This window comes from Emydura macquarii, unplaced genomic scaffold (genome assembly GCF_026122565.2).
Source record: "Emydura macquarii macquarii isolate MOO-44397 ecotype Brisbane River unplaced genomic scaffold, CSIRO-AGI_Emac_v2 contig_705, whole genome shotgun sequence".
Lineage (NCBI taxonomy): Eukaryota > Metazoa > Chordata > Testudines > Chelidae > Emydura > Emydura macquarii.
Window position 1 is genome coordinate 4,446,446 of NW_027130842.1, and position 22,546 is coordinate 4,468,991.

General features: G+C 40.8%; 1 protein-coding gene across 4 annotated transcripts in view; it reads right to left on the reverse strand.

The window, feature by feature from the left end:
• TXLNB (taxilin beta) overlaps window positions 1-21,460 on the reverse strand; it is a 44,922-nt gene extending 23,462 nt beyond the window's left edge. Inside the window, exons 1-5 of one of the 4 annotated variants that reach the window (XM_067542332.1) lie at window positions 21,103-21,460; window positions 20,497-20,583; window positions 13,581-14,036; window positions 10,484-10,575; window positions 2,206-2,376 (exon numbers count right to left, since the gene is read on the reverse strand). In XM_067542332.1, coding sequence (XP_067398433.1) covers window positions 2,206-2,376; window positions 10,484-10,575; window positions 13,581-14,022 — 705 coding nt within the window. In that variant the 5' untranslated portion in view covers window positions 14,023-14,036; window positions 20,497-20,583; window positions 21,103-21,460. The other 3 variants (XM_067542333.1, XM_067542334.1, XM_067542335.1) reach the window with 3 other exon arrangements.
• Window positions 21,461-22,546: the final 1,086 nt, after the last annotated feature.

Consider the following 22,546-nt stretch of genomic DNA (forward strand, 5'->3'; position numbering starts at 1 on the left):
CATATCTTTCAGGCTAAATGCACACAATATGGGAAAATTCACAGCCCAAGTGATTCATGGCTAATCAACGGTGCAAGATGTAATAAATGCACATAATATGGACATTATGCAGCTGGTTGCTGCATCAAAGCAGTTAGGGTGTTGACTCATATTACAGACAATCCAGAGCCATAGACTCTGGGATCTATCTTGTGTGATGACACAGAGCCTGCCTAGAGAGTGAAACTGAATATTCATGGAATGACTATTGATTCAGAAGCGGACATATCATTAGCAGGCACTTACAGTCACTTTCAACCCCTCCCAAAGCTGAAGTCGCTTGACACAGCTCTGACTAGCTCTGGAGGTATTCTGAACTGCATGGGCCAGTTCCCCTGAGAAAAAATTTACAAAGAAAAAAGTTTTGCATTCAAAGTGCATATGATCAAAGGATCAACCAACAATCTTCTCAGCTGCTCATGGCAGCCTTGATGGGACTAGTGAGAAAGGTGAAAGAACTCAATGGAATATTTGATGATACTGGATTTTTAAAAGGAGATCCAGTACAATAACTTGAGGCAATGCTGAACCATATAGATTGAGTAACATCTCTACAAGAGAGACCTTGGAAGAGACTAGCTGCAAATTTATGCGACATCATTACATGGTCATAGCGAACTAGTTTTCCAGGTATATGGAAATAATGTACTTGAAAGACATAATATGTCGTAGTGTTGCTGAGAAGCTGAAGTGCACTTTTACTCATTTTGGCATTCCAGAAAAACTAGTGATGGACAATGGACAACAATTCACTGCAGCAAAATTTAAGTAATTCCAAATGAAATATGATTTTGATCATATTACTAGCAGCTCACATTACTCACAAGAGAATGGAGAGTCTGAGAGAGCTGTTCAGACAGCAGGAAGATTTCTTGCTCTTCTGAGTTACAGATCAATACCTATCACAGCTCCTGGATATAGTTCAGTACAACTCCTGATGGGAAGACAATTCAGAACTACTGTTATGACTTTGGAAAAGAATCTATCTCCAAGTGGCCGGACATGAAGAGAGTAGCCAGATCAAATACAAGGGTCTTATAAACATTTTTACAACAGACATCACTCAGTTAGAGAACTGCTGGATGTAGAACCTGGTGACCCTGTTTGTGTCAACTGGAGAGAGAAAAAGGATAGAGAAATCCATTTATCATAAAGAAAAAATAAAACTCATGCCCAGATCATATTGATTGAGACCAACATGGAGAGTTCAGCAGAAACTGTTGACATCTACAGTTCGTTGCTGAGAGAGAACAATCAATAGAGCAAACTCTATAGATGGCAGATACAGAACAAGAAAAAGAAGATGCAAAGATTCCAAACCAGCCATGGCTAGTGGTTGCAACTAATGGACAGCTAGATGATCAAATTGTTATGTGTTCAGATCATGTAATTAGAAAACCAGTATGATTCAGAGACACTTAACAGACTGATCCATACTGAAATTTAAAGATAGTGTGCTAGTGTAAATTTTGTAAATGGTAGAAATGTAAAAAATTAAAGGAAGAGATGTAATGGAATATAAAACTGCATTATAATGTTTTGCCACTAGGCAGTACTGTGTGTAATGTACTTTACCTAAGCTTGTAATAAGCCAGAGCCAGGCAATGCATTAAAGGATCTCATGACAGACACATCTGATGTATCTCTCTCTATAAAGGAAGCTCTGTAGCCTTATACAGGGTGACCAGATAGCACGTGTGAAAAATCAGAATCAGGTGTGTGTGTGTGGGGGGTAATCGGAATCTATATAAGACAAAGCCCCGAATATTGGGAGTGTCCTTATAAAATTGGGACATCTTGTCACCCTATGTAGCCAGTCCACATCTGGCACAAGAGTCTGAACTGCTAGCAACAGTCCTGCAACCTACCATGTACAAGAAGTACATGACAAAAAGGGTGGCAACATTGGCTGGTCACTTGAGTAGATAGCCAGGGCCCCAGGCATACACTTGGTGTAAATGTCATTTACACTCACCTAATGGCCCCTTTACTGCCAGAGCTGTGTAAAGAGCCTAAGTTTAGGTAGGAATGAGGCCTACTGTATATAAGTGCATATTGTACACATTAATGTAAATCATCTTTTCAGTGTGATATTTGAGCAGCACAGCAAGGTTTCTGAGACTGCCCACAGAATATGATGTATGATTTGTGAGGCCTCTCACTAACCTTGAGGGTTTTGTTGTGTCTCTGGAGCTCCCGGCAGAGACTCTCAAGTTTGCTGCGGGCAAGGATGGCTCTGCTGTGCTCACTCTGCAGTTGGTCCTTCTCTTTGATGATCTGTGCTTGCCTCTTTTGTAGATACTTCAGCTTTTTCTGCTCAGCACGATGTTCTTCTAGCTAAAGACATAGGGGCGAAATGTAGGTAAATATAAAAATGCGGTGCATTGAAAGAAAGGAAAAGAAAATGAGCTGTTTGGTTTTCAGCAAAGTCCTACTCTTGAATAAGTATTTGGAAAGCTTTTTGTATTTATATCAGCACTTATTGAAGAGAGGCAAACTACTTGTAGTAAAATCACAATGTCTACAATAGCCCAGCGAATGAAGTGGAGGACCGAGAGGGGAAAGCTTGATGGTAATTTTTAATATTCTGTCCTCCTGTTTCTTCTTCAGTCTGCCAGATCCAAGTTTGAATGCCAGAGCATCAGTTTAGTTTTGTTCTGTTTTGCTGTTTAAAACTGGGGCAATAACTGGAGCCTTATGCAATGGGTTTTCTCATAATCCCCCAGTCACGAGATAACTCAGTGATTACTCATTTTATGGTGTGGCTTTCAGACCGATCTTGTTCACTTATCACTGCCAAAAAGAAACAAAACGAAAAAATGTACTAAATATCCAAGCAACTGTTGAAAGAAAAGCCCCTTGGTAATCAAAAAATGTAGTCTTTCTGGGGGTTTCTGCTGTCATTGGGAGTGCATTCTTTAGCGGGAAAAATTCCTTTAGGGCACAGAAAACTAGGACTGTACTATATTGGCTGATGTAAATATTTGGTATGAACTTTCAAATATTTGCCACAACCACATTTTAATGGTGCATTTGATCGTAGAATTCTGACTGTACATTTGATAATGATAGGTGCTGTTCATTAGTGTGACAGGCCCCTATGACTGATTACCTGCTGCCCAGTTGTGTTAGGCGAATTCACCTGGGTCTTATAAAAGAAGCTGTGGCAGAGTGAAGCTGTAGAAAATTAGAAGGTTACAGGAGAGTCTGAGGTTTCAGGGACCAAATGACTCCAGCCAGGTAGAATTGGGAGTGGTCCGCTAAAAACAGGGAAGAACCAGGAAGGCTTGGATCCTCTCCCGGGAAAAGGGGAGAAGCCCCTGAACTGAGTTTCTTTTGAGTTCTTGTGATCCTAGGCATGCTGCACACTACTGCAATAATATTTATACAAAATATTCCTTATGAGGTATCATATGAAAGCTAATAACACACTGATTATCAGTATCACTGTAAAATGCATGTGTTAATATTATATGTGAAGTTATGAATTCCCGTTTTATGATGTTACTAAAATGTATTTGAACTAGACAAGACTGGGGATTGGGTAAAGAGGTTTTTTACAGACAAAGAAAATGCCGATGCCTCCATCCAAGTGCAATCATAGAGAACTGGCCATTATAGTCACATGGCCAGTCATTGGCATATTGGAGCCTGCAAGGACAACTCAATTTAAAATGTAGAAAGCACCAGTTGAGAAGAAACCGGCAGGGAACTTTCTCCATCAGACTCCATGGCACCTTTCCTCACAGCAGGGGCACTGGACTTTGAGAAGGATACATTTCAAAAGGTCACTGAAGTATAAAAGAGATGGGCAAAGAACCCTGAGTTATCTTTTACCCAAGAAGATCAAAGAACCGAGACCTTTGGATTTTGTTGGAGATTCTGACCAATGGGGTGTTCAGACTTCTTGCTGGTAGGAGGCCTGGTAAGAGTCTTACCTTGAACCAAGACTGTAGTTTTGTTAAGTCTTAGTCACTAGAAGTGTTTTTCACTTTTATTTGCTTGTAACCATTTCTGGCTTCATCTCTTATACATGAACTCACTTAAAACCCTGTCTCTTTTTGATTAAATAAACTTGTTTTACTTTTATTCTAAATCAACCCAGTGCTGTGTTGGAATTGATATGATTGTTAAGACCACTTAAAGGAACAAACTGCTGTGCTTTTGTCTCTTCAAAGAAGCACCAGACCAGACTTATTACTCCTCTGAGTGATCCAAGAGAGGGCACATTTCAGACCAATTGGTTTTGGGGAAATTCAAGACTGGGATTCTGTTGGGGTCACTTGGCTAGTGTTAAGCAAGACTGGTGGAGACCAGTTGCTGAACCAGGGCTGCTTAATGCACAGACACTCAGTGCATGCTTGTCTTCAGGGTTGGAGCATCCAGATGGGGAGCTACAGTATCAGAGCATTATAAGGCACTCCTGGTTACAGGAAAACCTTGGGGTTACAGGTGACACAATCACTCAATGGTCTGAATTGCACCCAGGAACATGACAAGAAAAGCGAACAGCATGTGAAGCATTGCTTTCAGTGCTTCTCTTCTTTGTCTGTTCAGTGTGATTGCTCTGTGTGTTGAAGAGTGGGACTGTGCAACATCAACAGAAGTAGCAAAGTCCCTAGATGACTTCATGGAGCCCCTGGCATGTCTGCCTTTATGGGGTCAAAAGTCTGCTGTGGGGCTAGGATGGTGGTGGTTCTGTTTGTTTTTCTGGTAGGCACTGTGGAGTAGAAGAGGATATCTGTGAATGCCATTCTTATGGTGGAAAGAGTTTTTCCAAGAGCAATTTTCTATGTAAGAAAATTAGACCTCAAAGGGAAATGTTTAAGGACTCTGAATTGGTGAAGTTTAATTAAGGTGTCCAGGAATAAGGGAAACTCAGGCAGGGTGTGTAGCACCTGCCCTGACCCTGAAGGGCTCTTGGGAGGCACCTGATCCTGTTACAATTAGTGGGAACTGCACATTGTACAATAAAGTAGACAATTCAAAATTTGCACTGTGTTGGTCAGTTACATGGTATTATTTATGTTCCCTGATGGTTGACTTATGCAATTAACCAATACAGTTGTGATGTGAGTTGTGAATATTACAATAGAATATAAAGCTTGAATTTCACACTTTGTTGATTGGTTATGTAAATCGCACCACCTGTGAACAAAAACACTACCACGTGATATGTGGCTGATTAAAGCAGTGGAAACTGTGATTTATCTATTCAACCATTAATCAATCTAAGTCTCGATATTCACAACAGGAGTGATCTACAGGCCAGGAATTCTTCACTGAAGAAACTTGTGAATAATGTTGATCTCCCCTCTGCCTCCCAAAAAATCCTCTTGGACAAAGCCTTTCCACCATAAGAGTGGCATTCACTGACACCCCCTTCTACTCTATAATACCTACCAGAAAAAACAAAACAAAATTACCACCCTATCTCAGGCTGATTGTTGACCCCATAAATGGAGAAGTGCCAGAGACTTCATGAAGTTAAATAGGGATTTTGCTGTTTCTAATGATGCCACACAGAACCACTCTTCACTATGGGCTCACATTATGAACAAAGAAGTGTAGGTCTGAAAATATGCGCCACATATTGTTCACTTATCTTGCTATGTGCCTGTGAATAGTATCGCCTGGTTTAAACTATGGGCCCTGTGAATCACTATGTTATCAGAAATATCACAGAATGGCCTCTGAAACACTAAAACGGCACTTCTAGGAGAGTTCATTAAGTAAAATGATATGTAGCTCAAACCAGAAGACAATCTTAGTGAGTATTGTTTTATACTTCCATTGGCTGATGCATTTCTGCAGATGGTGTGTAACTTATCCTTATGATATTGAGCCTAGTCTCTTATCAGTCAAATCATAGCTAGTCAGATTGCAAAGGAAAGCAATCATCAGCTTCAAACAAAGAGTATTTGCATCTTATGTCCAACTTTCACTATACATATTCATATTGTTATATGTAGCCCAAAACTGGTTTTACTTATGATCAGACTGCACTTGCTGAAATAAATTTTCTAATATTATAGAGAGTCAGTAGCCTTTTTATAATTAAGGCTGAGACTTGTTTTCCTTTATAAGCCTGATTTTGGCCCACTTTTTCTCTCCTTTTAAAAATATAAAAAATGTTCTCTTTGCTTCTAATTTTGCATGTGAGGCTTGTGCTCAACAGATAATATTTTGTTCAAATTGCAGATGATTCAGTTAAGCTGTTTTTGAGATATAGGACTTAGAAAGAAAGTCTTGATCATGACTTGGAAATTCTTCTAATGCTTTTTTGCTACATCTTATAAAAACGGCTTGTATTTGAAAGTTCTTGGGAAGATGTAAGGCATGGTATTAATTTTGAAATTGGAGAAGAATCTTTGGGAAGTAATTCACTGGCAAATTAAAAATGACAGAATGGTCCATCATGGACTTGTAAAGAGTAACAAATTTAGGCTTTGGTGGAAACCTATGCTTTCAGTAATAATACTACTAATAAAAAATGTTGAAATCTTGGCCCTGCTGAAGTTATCAGCAAAACTCCCATTGATGATGGTGAGGGTAGGATTTCACCATAAGGTTCTAGCCTTTTTCCATTGTGGGAGAGCCTTCAGAATGTAAACTGATCACAAGGTAGTTTTCCACAATGGTTTGAGGGGAAAAATTAAGATAAACTACACTCTGCTCCACTAATCCAAATCACCTTTACCAGCTGTGCTCTTGTCCAGCATAACCCAGTAGAGCAAAGTGAATAGTGAAAGCATTATTCAGCTATTTTAATACAGTTAAATTTATTTTCAGTTAATTTTTATTCAGTTAATTTTATTAATTAATTCACTTTGGCAGTGTCATAAGAACACAAGAATGGCCATATTAAGTGAGACCAATGGTCCATCTAGCCCAGTATTCTGTCTTCCCAGTGGCAGATGCTTCAGAGGGAATGAACAGAACAGGGTAACTGGTGAATGATCCATCCCTTGCCGTCCAGTCCCAGCTTCTGGAAGTCAGAGGCTTAGAGACATCTGGAGCATGGGGTTGCATCCCTGACCATCTTGGCTAATGTCAGAGTTATACCCTGAGAGGCAGCAGAATATGAATGCTTTTGTGCTTTCCTTCTGGTAGACTCCTCAAAGGCTCTCTTCTGCAGAGGCAGTTGGTGATATGAGCCCATATTTTCCACATACATTCAAGCTTGACTGTGCTTGACTGTAGTGGAGACTAAGCTGTCGCAGGAGCAGTCCTGCTTTAACTTGCACTGCTGATACGAAGTCCCTTTAAGTATGTCTTTAAGGCCCTTAAAATCAGTATAAACCATCTAGGCCCAGGTTATGAAATGAGGGCATTACATGAAAAGAGCACAGTTCAGATTCATGATGAAGCATCACACAAAACATCAGAGATATTTGTGTATAAAACCAATTATAAAGCCAATGTTCTGTGAGGCAAATTTTCAATATTCTGCAAACCGTACAAATGCAGTGGTGTCTCCAAATGGAAGATACTGGCAGGCTATGGCTGTGGATTCCTTAGAGCAGTTAGAAAAAAATCCTTAATCCAAAAATAATACATCTTGCAAAATATGAAAGGACAAGGAAGGCTGGCATGGGTACAGGGGTTTGGGGCATTGATTACTCTTTTCCATATTTTTTTAGATATTTGGCTCTTTTTTAAGTTTAACATTGACTCTGAAAATTCTGGTTTTCTACGTCTCCCCCACGCTCTTTTTAAATAACCGAAGTAATATAATATTTACTCTTAAACTACTCATATGTGTGCTCAACATTACAACTTAATCAGTTTTTAAAAGCTCTGTATTTTATTATTAAGAAATGTATACCCAAATATCTCCACTCCTTTAAAAAGATCTTTAGAACCAGAATATAATTTCCTGTTTAAACAATTTTATATATATATACACAAACATGTATATATAACTCTCAAAAGAAAGGAAATGTAAAGTTAGGAATGTCAATCATTCTTAGTAGCTGTGGATTGACCAAAGTAACTCCCTCTTCTGAAAGCAGGGATTCCACTAAGCTCCAGTGTGTGTTGGTTTGATAGTGCAAAGCCATGCTCAGTTTCTCAGTTTTTCTTAATCTGTTTTAAGAAGCAAACAGTGCAGAAACCAATACACTCAGAAAATCATTGCCTGAGGAAGTCAGGCTGTCAGATGCGATATGCTGTTAACTTTTATTGTTTTCTGGTTTTTTGAGAGCTGTTTAAAGTACAGACTTGAACTGTTCTCTGTTCCATCAAAACCCAAGACTTTTGGTTGGTGATGTAATGGGAATTCTTAACAATATGTTTCACAAACATTGGTTTTCTTAAGCACAGTGGATATTAGTAGGCAAGCTTCCAGTGTATGAAATCACTGCTCCTGACAATTTTAAGGTTCACAAAGCAAAGGCCACCTTGTTGCTTGTGCTCTTTTGTATTACTATAAACAAGTTTTCACAGAATTGCAATGAATTGTTACAGAAACAAAACTAGATGGATCTCTACCCATCTCGGTCACATCTTTTCTGATTCCTTATCCTTAATATTCTAGAGATGGATCTAAAGCAAACTCCCAGAATGAACACCCCTGAACTTTGGAGAAGACCCTCTTTCAAACCTTGGTACTTCAGCCTATTTCTAAACCCTGGTCTACACTGACCTAGCGATTCAGCGGCAGTCAACAGGAATTATGCAAGCTACACAGAGTAGCGTGCGTAACTCCCATCGACTGCTGTGCTTCCCTTCTGCGCAGTGAATTCACTGCACTGCACTGACGGGAACCGCGTTCCTGTCAACGCAACGCTACGCTACTTGAGGGAGTGGTTTTACTCAGTCAACTTCCTGATCGATTGAGCGGGTCTACACTGACCGCTCAATCGATCCAGAAAGAGCGATCTGGCGGCGGCCACTTTGCCGTCGTCAGTATTGACCTATCTTCTATGTGCATATGAAAAAGAGATTTAACAAAAGTTGCATTGAAATGTTTGCAGCAGGCAGAGTTAAGAGAGAATGAAGACTATCTGAGTTCCCTGACATTTTTCTCTCTAAAGTGCCATACGATAGAAAGTGCTGCCTGTTTTATTACCGCACTCCATGATAATGAAACATGATCACAGGTGTAGCCAGGCAAATTCTTTGTACACTCTGGCAAATTTAATCCACAACATTTTTATGGCTGATTTTTCTTGGTTCTTCATCAGGTCTTTTATTATCCTGCTCCTAAATCAATCAGTCTATCTATCTACCTAATTGCTCCTATTTTGTTAGTGCCTGCACTGGACCAAACATAGCCAATGGAATACACAGGGAATGAATTAGACCCTGAACCCACAGTGAGCTCTGCATGGGAAGATTACTGCATCCACATGGAACCTAATTTACTTACGTTGAAAATCAGCTCACACTGACTGAAATGGGGTTCTATATGGGTCGGGGCAGGGGTGCTGCTCATCGAAGGATCGGGCTCTTAGATTGTAATTTTACAGTTCTCTCCTGTCTGTTACCTTGTGTAGTAATTTACACATGTGAAGTGTGGGTATAAAATCCTACCAGATCAGAGGGGTAGTGTCGTCCACCCACTTTGCACTGATGTTAGTGACTATACATGGAGCAGGGCAAAGGAGAATCAGGTCCCTAGTGTTTTTACAACCACTTTGAACACATGTAAAATGATTACACAAGGTGCAAGTATAGAACAGGCCTGCCATCTATATATATGTGTCAAAGATACTCTACTTTGCTTTCCCAGTGTTAAAAATGATATTGGCCCCAATTCTAATCTCGCTTATACCAGTTACATCCAGATTAGAAATTATATTAAAATCAGTGGAGCTACTCTGGTGTGTATGAGATAAGACTCTGACTGAAAATGTCTGCTCAGAATCTTCTTGTGAAAGTTGCTTGTATGATGATGAGGTAAGCAGGGCTTGAGAAATGAAGAGGAGAGAATACATGGAATTAGAAATAACTGTTCTGGTCCTTGGCAAATAAGCTTATACCTATAGTATAAAAAAAATAAAATGTAATCTCCTTAAAAATGGATTAGACATAGTAGGAAATACACAAATTTAATAAGGAGAAAATCACAGTCCAATTGCAGTAGGTGTTAATTTTTATCATGGCTGTAGCCTCACAGCTGGTTGGCAAAATGCATATCTTTACCACTTTACCAAAAGGTTTTGTACATACTGTATTTCATTTAAACTGCAAATGTTTTGCCTCATCAACTCTGCATCTCTTTGCTGATCTCCTCTGAAAACATATCTTTTGGCCCTCAACCTTTAGTTTTTCCCTTCTTTGGCTATGATTTATTATTTAACCCTGAAAAGTGTTTTGGGACACAGTATGTATAAAAGTCTCTATACAGAATAAAGTTAGAGCAGATTTCATTACACATCTTGTTTATAGCTTCACGTATAGATTTTTTCCCACATAAGTCAACAAATGTTATACTAACCATCTCAGCATACTTCCTAAATAACATGTCCAGCTTCTCTTCTGGTGTACTCAGCTTGTTCAAGCTTTGCATCAGCAGCGTGGCTTCCTTCCCTTAAATAAAAGAAACAGAGGATTGATGAGAAGGCAGTTAGAATATGGCAGTTATTGATGAGAAGGCAGTTAGGCTATTAGAGAACAGGCTGTTTGACGTGTTAATCTGAAAAACTCAGTTAGAAATGAAATCTCTTGGTGTAAGGGAATTATTTTCATCTTGTTTGTTTTTGTTTTTTTAAAGGAAGACATGAAGAGAGCCTGTTGATGACAAACATTTCCAGAACTTGATCCCATTCTAGAGCTTGGGCCTGAGCAGTTTTCTAGCTATGGGCATAGATTTTCAAAAGCACACTTAGGTACCTAAATTCCATTGAAAGTCAATGGGAGTTAATTGCCTTGGAAGATCTGCATCATGAACAGGGTTCCTCATTTTCTGTGATAAAAAAACCAAAATTCACCAATAAAAAACCCCATAAAAATCTGCATTTTTCTGTGATTAAAATGAAACGCTGAACTTTAGTTTCCCTAGCCATATCAGTTGAACACGTTTCATTAATCTGTTTACAACATTTAAGCAAGTTCGAAGCTTACCAGTGCCATCATTATAATAAAATCAAATTAATAGAATGAACCAGTCAGTGTTTCTTTACTGTTGTGGATGGCCCTGCTGTTTCAGCCTCTTGTTTTTGTTTTTTTCATTCTGTTTATGTTTAGCGCTTTCATGTGTTCTACAGTTGTTTGCCTTTGAACCTTGCTGCATACAGTGCAGAACAGCACGTTACCATCAACGTGAAATTTGTCCTGGTCAAACTCGGTGATGTGGTCTTTAGAGGTGATTTTTAAAGTTGTTGGCATCTTTTCATAACTTTAATTATTCACGTCCGGAGGCTGAAGTGAAATTTGAGCTGCATTAAAACATGAACTCCTGTATGCTGTTGAGTAACCTCTATTTGCCGGAAGCAGTTTATTGAAGTATGTCTAGCTATGTAAATTTAAAGCGCATTCAAAAATCAACCACCAGAGGGGAAGGTTCCGCACATTGAATAAGTGACACTGGTACTTTCAGTATAATTGAGTTAATAGTTAATATATGTTTTTATTTTTTCACAAAATGTAAAAACTAAAGATTGTCTGTGAAAACACAAATGCTGCATTTTTCTACATTTTTCCATGGCAAATGGATTTCTAGGATCCCTGATCCTGAACTACGTTTGTTCAATACTTTTTTGTAAAGTGATTGGGTTATATACACAACACTGACTTGGAGCTATCTGGGCCAGAGTCTTTGTAGGGTGCAAAAGGGCTGGATTCTGGCTGTAATTGGACAAACGAGAATTCCATCAGCAAGTGGGAACTCTTAGCTGATGTAAAGCTGATACAGCCAGCTTCTGTGCCATCCTCCTTCCCCAGTGTAGGGGGCACGCTGGTATTGGGAGAGCTCATGCTGGGGGCCTGGAGAAGTGGGGAGAGGCGGGGTAGGATCGTAGGCCACTATGCTCGTCCTCTGTGACTACATGCCTTTAGCGTAAATTGAAGCAGCTGCTCTATCGAGGGCCTGTCTGCACTGGCCTGTGCAATCAGGTAGCCACATTTGGCTCCCTGACCCCGTATGGGAGCTTGGATGCAGGAGAGAATCTGGCCCTATATTTTTAATGCACTGTGCATACATTAACAGAGTAAAATCCACACTTGCCTTTGAGGCAGACAACTAAATATTTTTATGCCCACCTTTGTAACACCTATATTCTGTTGCTGCTTGGGGACCATTTTGACCCTTGGTGTAAATTAAAGCAGCATTAGTGCTGCTCTAACTTACTTCCAGCTTGCCCAACATCCCTTAGGGCTTGTGGGCAGTTGAGGTTAGTTGGAGCACAGTATGCTGTGACCATGGGCCCTTCAGTTCCCACAGCACTCTTCCTTTCCAGAAGCTGCGAGGGGAGCTGCTTTTGCCAGCACTACACCAGCTAGGGAACTTTTTTACTCCAGGTGTGCTCCCTGTGGGAAAAGTTCACTGTTTTTAAGACCTAGGCCCCTATACACCACTATAGCAACCATTTTAGGGCAACAGGGAATCTGACCCTGTGAATGCAAATTAGGTGTGAGTGGAGAATTCTGATCTGGTAGTGCTTTACACTCACTTTGCACAGGTATTGTCATTCTCAGGTGTGTGCAGTCACAGATGGCAATCACATTTTCTGTTGCTTGTGCTTATGGTTTTGTTAGGGACTGCCACTGGATTTGAATTCCTGTGAAGCTCAGAGACTTGAGGACAAGATATGTCTCGATGAGCTGAGGCTGGGTGGGTATGTCTACGGTACACCGGCTAACCCTGGTATGTGACTATGTTGCTCTCTAGTGGCTGGCCCACAGAAAGGCTAAAAGCCATGATATTAGGAATAACTAGCAGAGACTTTTGTTTAGCTCAAACAATAGAACCCTGTGTTTTGGAGCTGAGCGTTCTGATTTCTATGCCCAGGGAGGACCACGCTGTCTGCATGTATGTAGTACGTGGATTTGTTACATATTTTTGCATCAATTCCAAAGGTAAACCAGATTTCTGTGTGTTGCATTCCCTTGCATTTTGACTTCGCAATGACCTTGTTCTGCAATTTTCCCCAGGACCAATCCTCATGGTGTCACAACAAATACCGTTGTCATTATTATTGATTAGATGTTTCAAGGTAGTAGGGGGAGGTGAGATTTATTGACTAATGATCAGATTTTACTTTTCTGAAGGCTCACCTCTCCCCAGCATATTCTCCAACCCACAGCTTCCAGACTGCTTTGACTAAGAGAAAAAAGTGCTCGTTTGGGTGGCACAATAGTGTATAATATTCTCCTGGGTTTCAATGTTATTAAACGGATCAACATCTGATGCAGCCTAAACTTATTTCTTGAATAATGGTGTAACATATGTAACTAGACAAAATTTGCAACAATAGTCACACTTTTCCATTCATACTATCATTGACCAATCAACAGAGATCAGAGTGGGTTTATTTCTGTTTTAAGCAATGAGTGCATTGGCTGCAATGCTGCATATCAGGTCCATAGGTACTTGCCTAGCCCTTTCAGGATTTTCTTTTCCAGTTTTTGCTCCTTATTGGTGCTGGATTCCTTTGCTCCTGCAGCATCCCCAGTAGCTGTCTGTTCTTTCTCGCTCTCATCATTCGCATCTTCATAGTCTCCATCCTCATTATTGAAAGATTCTCCCTTCTCAGGCTTGTCAGTTCCTTTAGCAGCTTTCTCCTTCTCCACTAGATTAGCAGCAGACCCATAGGTTTTAATAATGTCCTCCAGCTGTCGGCTCAGTTCTTCAGATATGTCACAAACGGTTGTTTCAGGCTGAGCACTTGTTTCATTCTCAGAGGGCTGAGGCTTGGGAGAGGGTTTCTCACTGTTTTGTTTCTCAAGGCCATTCTGATTAGGTAATGTAGAAGTGCTATTTGCAGGAGGGAGTGGTTGGTGTTCAGGTTTGAGATCAGTGGACTGGTTATTCTCCATCTTTGGTATAGTACCTAATAGCATACAAATGTAAGTTTCACATTAACAAATTAATTTATCCATATTGTAGTACACAAATATCATATAACACACTAGTGATTTTGCCTAGATTACAGGGGAATATGCATTTCTATTGACTCTTATTTGATAAATATGTTGTGTAAAAAACTTCAGCATCTGAGGCAATTTGTCCCCAGCGAAAAAAGTAAATTTTATACATTAAAAATGGAAAATGCCCACATAAGAACAGCCACAGTGGGTCAGACCAATGATCCATTTAGCCCGGTATCCTGTCTTCTGATAGTGGCCAATGCCAAGTGCTTCAGAGGGAATGGACAGAACAGCTAATCATCAAGTGATCATAAAACTAACATTTACAAAAAAAATCTTATCTCTGTTGCCAGTGATACCACAGCCAACTAACCCAGATGCTATCTCATTTACTATGCTTTCTGAGGGTTCTGTATGCTTCTTGTTTTATTTCTTGCAATTTTTTCTGGCTGACTGGGGCAGCTTCACTTTAGACTTTAATCAGTTTCACTTTCTAGTTCAGAATCACTGTGGCACAATTTGTTGTACCTTCAGTTAGCAACACTAGTTCTATAATTGTTGTGTAATTGTACAACAGCTAGCACAGAGGGGCCCATCAGCCCTACCACAATAAAAACAAACAATAAACTAAAAATAAAAAATAAACTTCTGTAAAACATTATTCTCATATTTAATTAGTACTGCTAACAGATTTGATTTTACCGCTACTTTGGACTGTTGGAGTGGTGCAAAGCAGAAGGATTAGACTCCAGAATTGGTTCCTGTTACTAGAACTAGTTCACACTGTCCTTTTAATATAAACAGGCTATCATTCCAGCTCCACAAGCCTTGGATTTCTATCTCTCAGTCTTGTCATTTGTCTTTTTTGATGTCGTCCCCTTTAATGATAGCACAGGTCAGACATCTGGTAAGAAATAAAGCCCCAGAGAGTGTAGTAAATAAGAATGCTTTGTCTGTTTTTAATCCAATATGGAAGATCAGTGCTTTCTTATCCTGGAAAGATGAGCTTGCTTTCACAATGAAGACATGAAAGAACTGAGAAATGGTTTAAAGAAGAATTTAAAGTTTTTCTCCCTGATCAGTTGATTGTGGTGTGTACTCTATACAGCAGTGGTTCTCAACCCACAGGCCATGGGCTGCTTGGGGCCCAATCAGCACACAGCTGTGACCCATATGACAACCTCAAGGCCATATATATATATAAGTATATATATTGTGTGGATCTGTCCCACATAACACATAGAGAGCTACATATGTGGCCCACAATGGTAAACAGGTTAAGAATCACACTCTCCAGTGTTCAAATTGCTGCTGTTTTAAAAGGCAGTGTATGATGAGAGATGTGCAATTTATTGTAATACATGTCTCAGTGCATATTATACTCCTACCAGTCAAACTGATCTTGGGTATTAAATGTTAATAGTCAGAAGTCTAGCTACTGCAGAAAAGATAGTCAACCTTCTATAGTCTATCACTTTCTCCAGCAATTAATTGTGAGCATAAAATTGGTATATTTGGCACTTTAAAATGTTGGCCCTACTGATTTGCTCCTGCAATCCTTGCATAGGCAAAACTCCTATTGGTTTTAGTGGGAGTCTTGCCTGTGCAAAGACTGCAGTGTATGCCCTCCGGAGAATACTGTCACATCAATGGGCCTGATTCTCTGCTGCTTTGCCCTTAGTGTAGTCACTACAACCATGTTAAGTGAATTTAAAATGTTACCATTCTGATTTGATAGCATTTTGTGCCTAATTTACTGTGGAAAATTAGGCCCAACATAAGTGAGTTAGCCAAACAATTTCTGTTAGCATTAATGTGTTTGTTTAGACTAGAGTTTGTGATCCTATTTTAACTTGAGTCAACTGATTGCCAATTATGTAAGTTAACTGACATGATAATAAATGCCAGTCTGGATGCTCTGCAAATGTTTGTTCCAGAACACAAACAATTGTGAAGTATTTAGATTAGCATTTACAAAGGTGGACATTAACTTGAGTTAACTGGCAATAAATTAACTAGAGTTAAAACAGGACCACAAACTCTAGTCTAGGTTAACCCAGTGTGAACTTCACAACTAATATTCTATAACATATAACTTTAAATGTGCTACAGTTGTTTCTGTAAATTACTCATAGCAGCATGAAAATAACACTATTGCACTAAGTGTTTTATCATTTCAATTCTATAAATATTGATTTCTCTTTCCCCTTCCATATTATCTCCCCATCATGTTTATACCAGGGCACGACATGGCTCATTTATTTCTTTCCTTAAGTCACAGCATCATCATCTATGTGTCAGCAGAAGTGTGTTAACAGGTTTTGGTAGATCATCTGCTGACTGGTGCTGCAATTACAGAGCACAAAATAAGATAAACTCTAAATAAACAGTGACTATTGCTTTTTAAAATGTATTTCTCAATGTTAAGTTGGTGAATGAAACAGATCATTGATACTTAGAATCTGGGGCACATTTATTTAAATGTAGGTCTAACTAGGATAACCTCTGGAGATAGTCCATCTCATTCATCAGTGGCAAGAGATAAATTGTAATCAAATCAATGGCCATTTACACCAGCTGAGGATCTGGTCAGTTGTCTTTTACTGTTAGCTGACTTGAACCTTAGCAACCCTCAAAGTAGTAAATCTTATACTTGAGGGTACCACACTTCAGATCATGTCTGGTTATAACAGACAAATGGATATGTTAATATTGCCCCTTGAAATATCTGTTCCACCTTGTATTCAGCTGTGATACTCTGAGCATCTTTCCCAGACCTGAAGAAGAGCAATGTGTAGTTCAGAAGCTTGTCTCTCTCACCCACAGAAGTTGATACAAGATATTACCTCACCCACCTTGTCATGCCTACACCATCCTTCATTTACCTAAAAGTGTTACAGCTACTGCTGTCTATATGTAATATCTGTGGTTATAAAACAAGTTTGTATGGTTTACCAAATTTATACAGCAGCTTTCATAAACTCAAGGCTCTTTGAAATGTAAAAAAAAATAAAATACTGCCAGTGGGGAACTTGTGTTTAGCTGAATACAGTAACTATTGTGTGCTCAACAGCAGCTCACATGCAGCCTTGGACGTGAGGGAGTTTTAGTGAGAGAGCCCCAGATCCTCCACGCAATGCAGTGTAACCTGGCTGTGCATCAGGAATCCTTCCTCATCAAGCCATAAAGCAGTTATGGAGTCACTCTGGGTGGAATCCACAATGGGATTTAGGCATTGCAATGCAGAGTGTCACAGTGCCTAGAAAATCACAGGAACAACAGGCGATCCACAAAGCCAAGTTAGGCGTCTAGGCTCTTACACAGTGAATGGGGAGAGATAGGTGCCTAAGAATGGGAGGAAGAATGGTGGGGAGCTCCTTAAGCTAGCTGATGGCAGATACTGATGCGCTGAGCTCAACCTCTTTCTCAGAGATAGGTGCTTAAGTCCAGGCTGCAGAGAGGTGCCGAGCTCTGGGACTGATCCATGAATAGGAATCCCTCTGATGGCATAGGTGCCTATGTAGTTTCTTGTGGGAATGAATTAGGTGCCTGCCTCGCACCATACAAAATGGCCAGAGGAGGTGGTGGTGGCGGTGCCCACCTTATAACTTTTAGGTCAGTGGTTAGAGCACTCACCTGGGACATAAGAGGTCCATGTTCAAATTCCCCCTGCCAGGCAGAGGGGGAGAAAGGATTGAAACTGGAGTCTCCCACCTCCCAGTGGTGTTCTAACCACTGAGTATAGGATAGTTTAATGTCAGGCTCCCTCAGTCTCTCCTGTTGAAGCTGTTGAACTCTGGATTAAATATTGACAGAATGATTGGGCCAGAGACAGAGAGTGGGAATGACTCTGTAGTCCATTGGTGAGGGCACCCACCTAGGGGGCAAGAGACCCTAGGTCAAACTCACTTTTTCATTATTTATCCAGAGTGGAACAGTTTCCACTGGAGAGACTGAGAGCCCCACAGCAGAATGTCCCATAGCACAGTAGTTAGCGCACACACCCGAGCAGTGTGAGGGCTTCAGGTCCAATCTTGCCTCTTGCCAGGGACAAGGGAATTGAACCTGGGTCTCTTATATCCCAGGTAAGTGATCTAACAACTGGGCTCAAAGTTATAAGGCAGCCACAACCACCTCCTGGATTTTGAATGGGGCCTGATCTGGTCGGCGCCCTCTCAGTGTGCCTACTGGATCAGGCCCGTTGGGTGGTTAGGCAGCTGAAGGCCTGTTGTCTCCTGGTTTGTGTATCGCTCTGGGGTTTAGGCAGGAGACCGGTGTCCAGATGCTTAGAACAAGCTAGTAGTGCACGTGCACAGAGGCAGAAACGTAGATGTTGAGGGAATTTTTGCTTCGAAAAACTTAGGCACCCAGCGTAGGAGTTTTGTGGAACAGAATGGAGGCCTTAAGTGCCTAAAATGGGACTTGGTGGCCTAAATCTAGGTTGAGGCACCTAAGTGGATTCCACTCTCTGTGAATACTACTACTGCCTCACGGCTGTGGTAGCTCCCATGTGGGCTGTGCCCTGTTCTGCGGTGAGGAGGAGGAGGAATGGGCAATGGATCTGTCCAATCTTGAATCGACTGGCCCTGCCGTGCTCCCCAACTCAGCTGCATGCTGGAGCTTAGGAATCATGGAACTGCTCTGTGTCCCTAGGACCAGAGCCCTTTGGGTAAGTCACACAGCAAAGGAAAACCCGACTCAAGCTCATGGTACTTGGGCTGTGGGGCTGTATCATTGCGGTGTGGACTTCTGGCCTTGGGCTGGAGCCTGGACTCCAGGACCCTGCAGAGTGGGAGGGGCCCAGAGTTTGAACTCCAGCCGGAGCCCAGAAGTCTACACAGCAATGAAACAGCCCCAGGGCTTGAGCCCTGTGAGCCTGAGTCAGCTGGCACAGGCCGGCCATGGGTTTTTCTTTGCTGTGTAGACCTACCCTTTGTGTCTTCAGGTGGGAAAAGATATGTTGGAGGGAATGTTAGTTAGGACACGGGAGTTATCCTCTGTTTTTAAAACAAATGTAACAAGACTCTAACTGCCACTGCAGATCATACCCCACTTTAACACTAATACTAGTGCTGCTCCTAATACTGCACAGTCACTGGTGTGGGAATTTGAACACACAATCTGCTTAGCCCGAAGGGAGAGAGAAACTGTGGATCCCCACTTGATATTCCCGACACGGTCAGCGTTGTCATATGTGGAGTTTGTTTGGATCTATAATACAGCATGCTTTTAAGTGTTTTCTGACAGGGACCCTTAATATCTCACTTTTAGGTCTGTATCTTTACTTTGAAGGCTGATTAGCCCCAAAATAAAAAAAGACAGTGCCCTAATTTAACAGTATTGTAATAACAGTATTATTCTATTGCCGGAAAAAATAGTCACCCATGCAGTACAGACGCTCTGCCACATAATATTGTTATATTCTACACGTAGGAAATATTGATCAATTATGAATACCCACAACAATATTTTTTTCCTGTAAATAACTTAAGTCCTTTAAATTGGGGTGGGGGCGAGGGGGTTATCAAAAGTGTCATCTTTTTTGCCACAATAATCTCTTTATCCTTCCCCTCTTTCAGTTTGCACTTCCAAAAGGTTTGCAAACACTTGTCTATATTTAGTTCTTGCCTTCCCTTGTAGCCAGCAGAAAGACACATGGCACCTGCTCTGCAGCCTGAAGTTATTTTAAGCACTTCTAAAACGGGTAATGGTATTTAACACTTTATCCTTGAAATTCAGTAAAAATAATCTGTAAAACAGAGTCCTCAACGCCGTATGTTGATCAAAACTAAAATGTTACTTTGAAATGAACTTAGACTTAAACTACAGCAAAACTTCAAAGCTGTAAATATCAAACTCCGGAATGTCCCATGTCAGATGTGCCTTGTGTTATCCTAAACCCTTCATATTACTTCAAAAACAATAATAAATCTGACACCACTAATTACATAACAGGCATAATGGAGTCGGCGTTTATCTACAGCTTCTAGTACAAATATCAGCAAAGTAATTGGAGGCTGCGGGACACACACCCACACAAGAACAGAAAGAAAACAGATACAGAAATTTTACCAGGTCGCTTGCCTCATGCCTCATACCACACTCGAGTTCCGATTATTTATTTTTGTAGCAAAACTGCCATTTTCCCTGATCTCACATCAGGCCCATCTTCATCTAATTCTGTTTTAAATTTTTAAAAAATCTTTCTTTGGAGAAATGCACGTCTTGCTTGCAGTGGCAGGGCTGTTATTGTTCTATCAGCTTTGTGTCTGTCACACACAGCACCTATGCTTTTAAAGTAATGTCCCAAAATAAACTTATCTTGAAAAGTGCACTGACGGTACCGAAGTGAGGTGTTTTAATGAAAGGCAGTGCACTCTACCACAAAGTAATGTCAGCAAGGAAATTGTTTGTCAGACTTACCAGAAAGAGAAGAGCTGAGTGGGGAAAAAAGTCAGGAGGAGGGCGCAAACAAGGACAAGACAGCAACAGGACACTCACTCTGTATTCCTGCTACCGAGAGAGTGAGCGAGAGAGAGAGGGAGTGAGAGACCAAGGGAGGGGGAAGAACTGGATGACACAGCAAGAGAGAAACACTCCAAAGTTTGAGTGAAAGCATCCCAGGGGACTGACTCTAACAGGAGAGCAGAGAGGCTTCTGGTCAGTTGGCTGCCTAACAGACATTTCTACTGCTCCCCTTTCTGATATCCTAACGAGAGAAGAACAAGAACAAAAGATTGAGGCCACTGTAATGTAGCCTGCAGTGACTCAAAAGCGTGAGTACCAGCTCATGGCAGCCTTTTAAGAATCAGGGCACGAGCCCCAAATTGGTTGTGAGATCACCAACAATTATCGAGTGTAAACTGCTTAGGCATTATAACAGCTTTAACACAGCATTACAGACAATCCCCTGGGGGTGCTCTGCTCTATCTTGCCACTCAGGTGAGCGTACCCTTATGATAGATGATCCCTCACATCAAGAATCACAATATTTAGGTTACTCCCAGCCCCAAAGGACCAGACACTTACACCAGGTCAATTGCACCTCAGATCTCACACCAAAGACACTTGTAGCCTATCCTATGATAAACTAAACCACATAAAGACTTATTAAATAGGAAAAGGAAACCAGATACAAGGTTAAAGCATGGAAACATACATACAAAAATAAGTTACAATCTTAAGTTTCAAAAGATAATAGAAGCTTCTATAATCAGCAAACTCTACATCTCCCTTAGGGCTAACTCATGCTAAGCAGCCAGCGATCTCTTGCTTATGCCTAGAACACTTTGCCCCCTAGTATCCAAGCAGCATAAAGTTGCCAACTTCCATTGGTTTGGGGCTTTTATCCCCCTCTTTTCATGTGTTCTCAGCTGCAAATTCAGCTGATGGGAAAAGTCCACTTGCATGACTCATCTTTACAGGGAGGAGAGCAGGACAACACTATGTACCATCCTCTTGTTGACAGCATGTAGGGAAATTCCTATTGCAATGTCCCGCAATAGTCCGTCTGGCATTGATGGATCTTTCCTTTCAGGAAGGGTATAACAACTTTTGTTGACTATCAGTCCTTCACACTAATTGATGTCTCTCTCCTGTCTGGTGATTTACACAGTTACAGAGGCTCACAATGCAACCACTCAAATATTACCTTATAACGTGGAATACAATTGAAATCAATGCATGCAGCACTCACAAGCCTTTAATAAAGTCTAAACGCTAAACACATTCTTATAATTCTAATACCTATTTTAACAATACTGATACACAAGTGAGCCAGACTGATTCCATCTATGCATTTGTCAGTGCTCAGTTGAGACAAGGGGACCTTGGCATGATCTCCCACCTGGTCTGCCAGAATCACATCCCCTGAAGAAAAAAAAATGAAGACTTTGATTAATATGCTCCTGCTATTCTTTGTTACCTTTACTCTGCACAATGGGCCACTACTGGAAGTTTGAAGTCTGTGCCTTTTATGCACTGTAAAACAGGTTGGATGGGGACTCTGGAGTCAAACATGCCACATCTCTCATTTACACTAGAAAAATGTGGCGTGCTAACCACCATGTGGTCTCCCAGTGGTGTCCACTCACAGAAGTGCTCCCAATGGTGCTCCATCATTGCAACCAACCACTATTTGGATTAGATTTGATTTGAACAAGGCTAGCCATCATCTGGTTCTTACTGTTCCAGCTTCTATCAGTGCAATACTAGTGTGGATGGAGAGTGCTGGTACAAAAGTCCAGTGGCTCAAATCGTCCTCTCATTAATGTCCCAGTTGCTGCTGAGACAGCCTGTCTAGTCTACTTTCTGAATTCCACTGCACACAGCTCAAATTTCCAGAAGTCACTTACCTGTGTAAACAGCTCTGCACACACCAGTTTGCTCAGCTGTTCAGTTCAACTGCTCCGTTTGCTCAGCTATTTTCACGGTGACCAATGCCTTCTACTTCTGTGAGTCAAATGATTTTGCT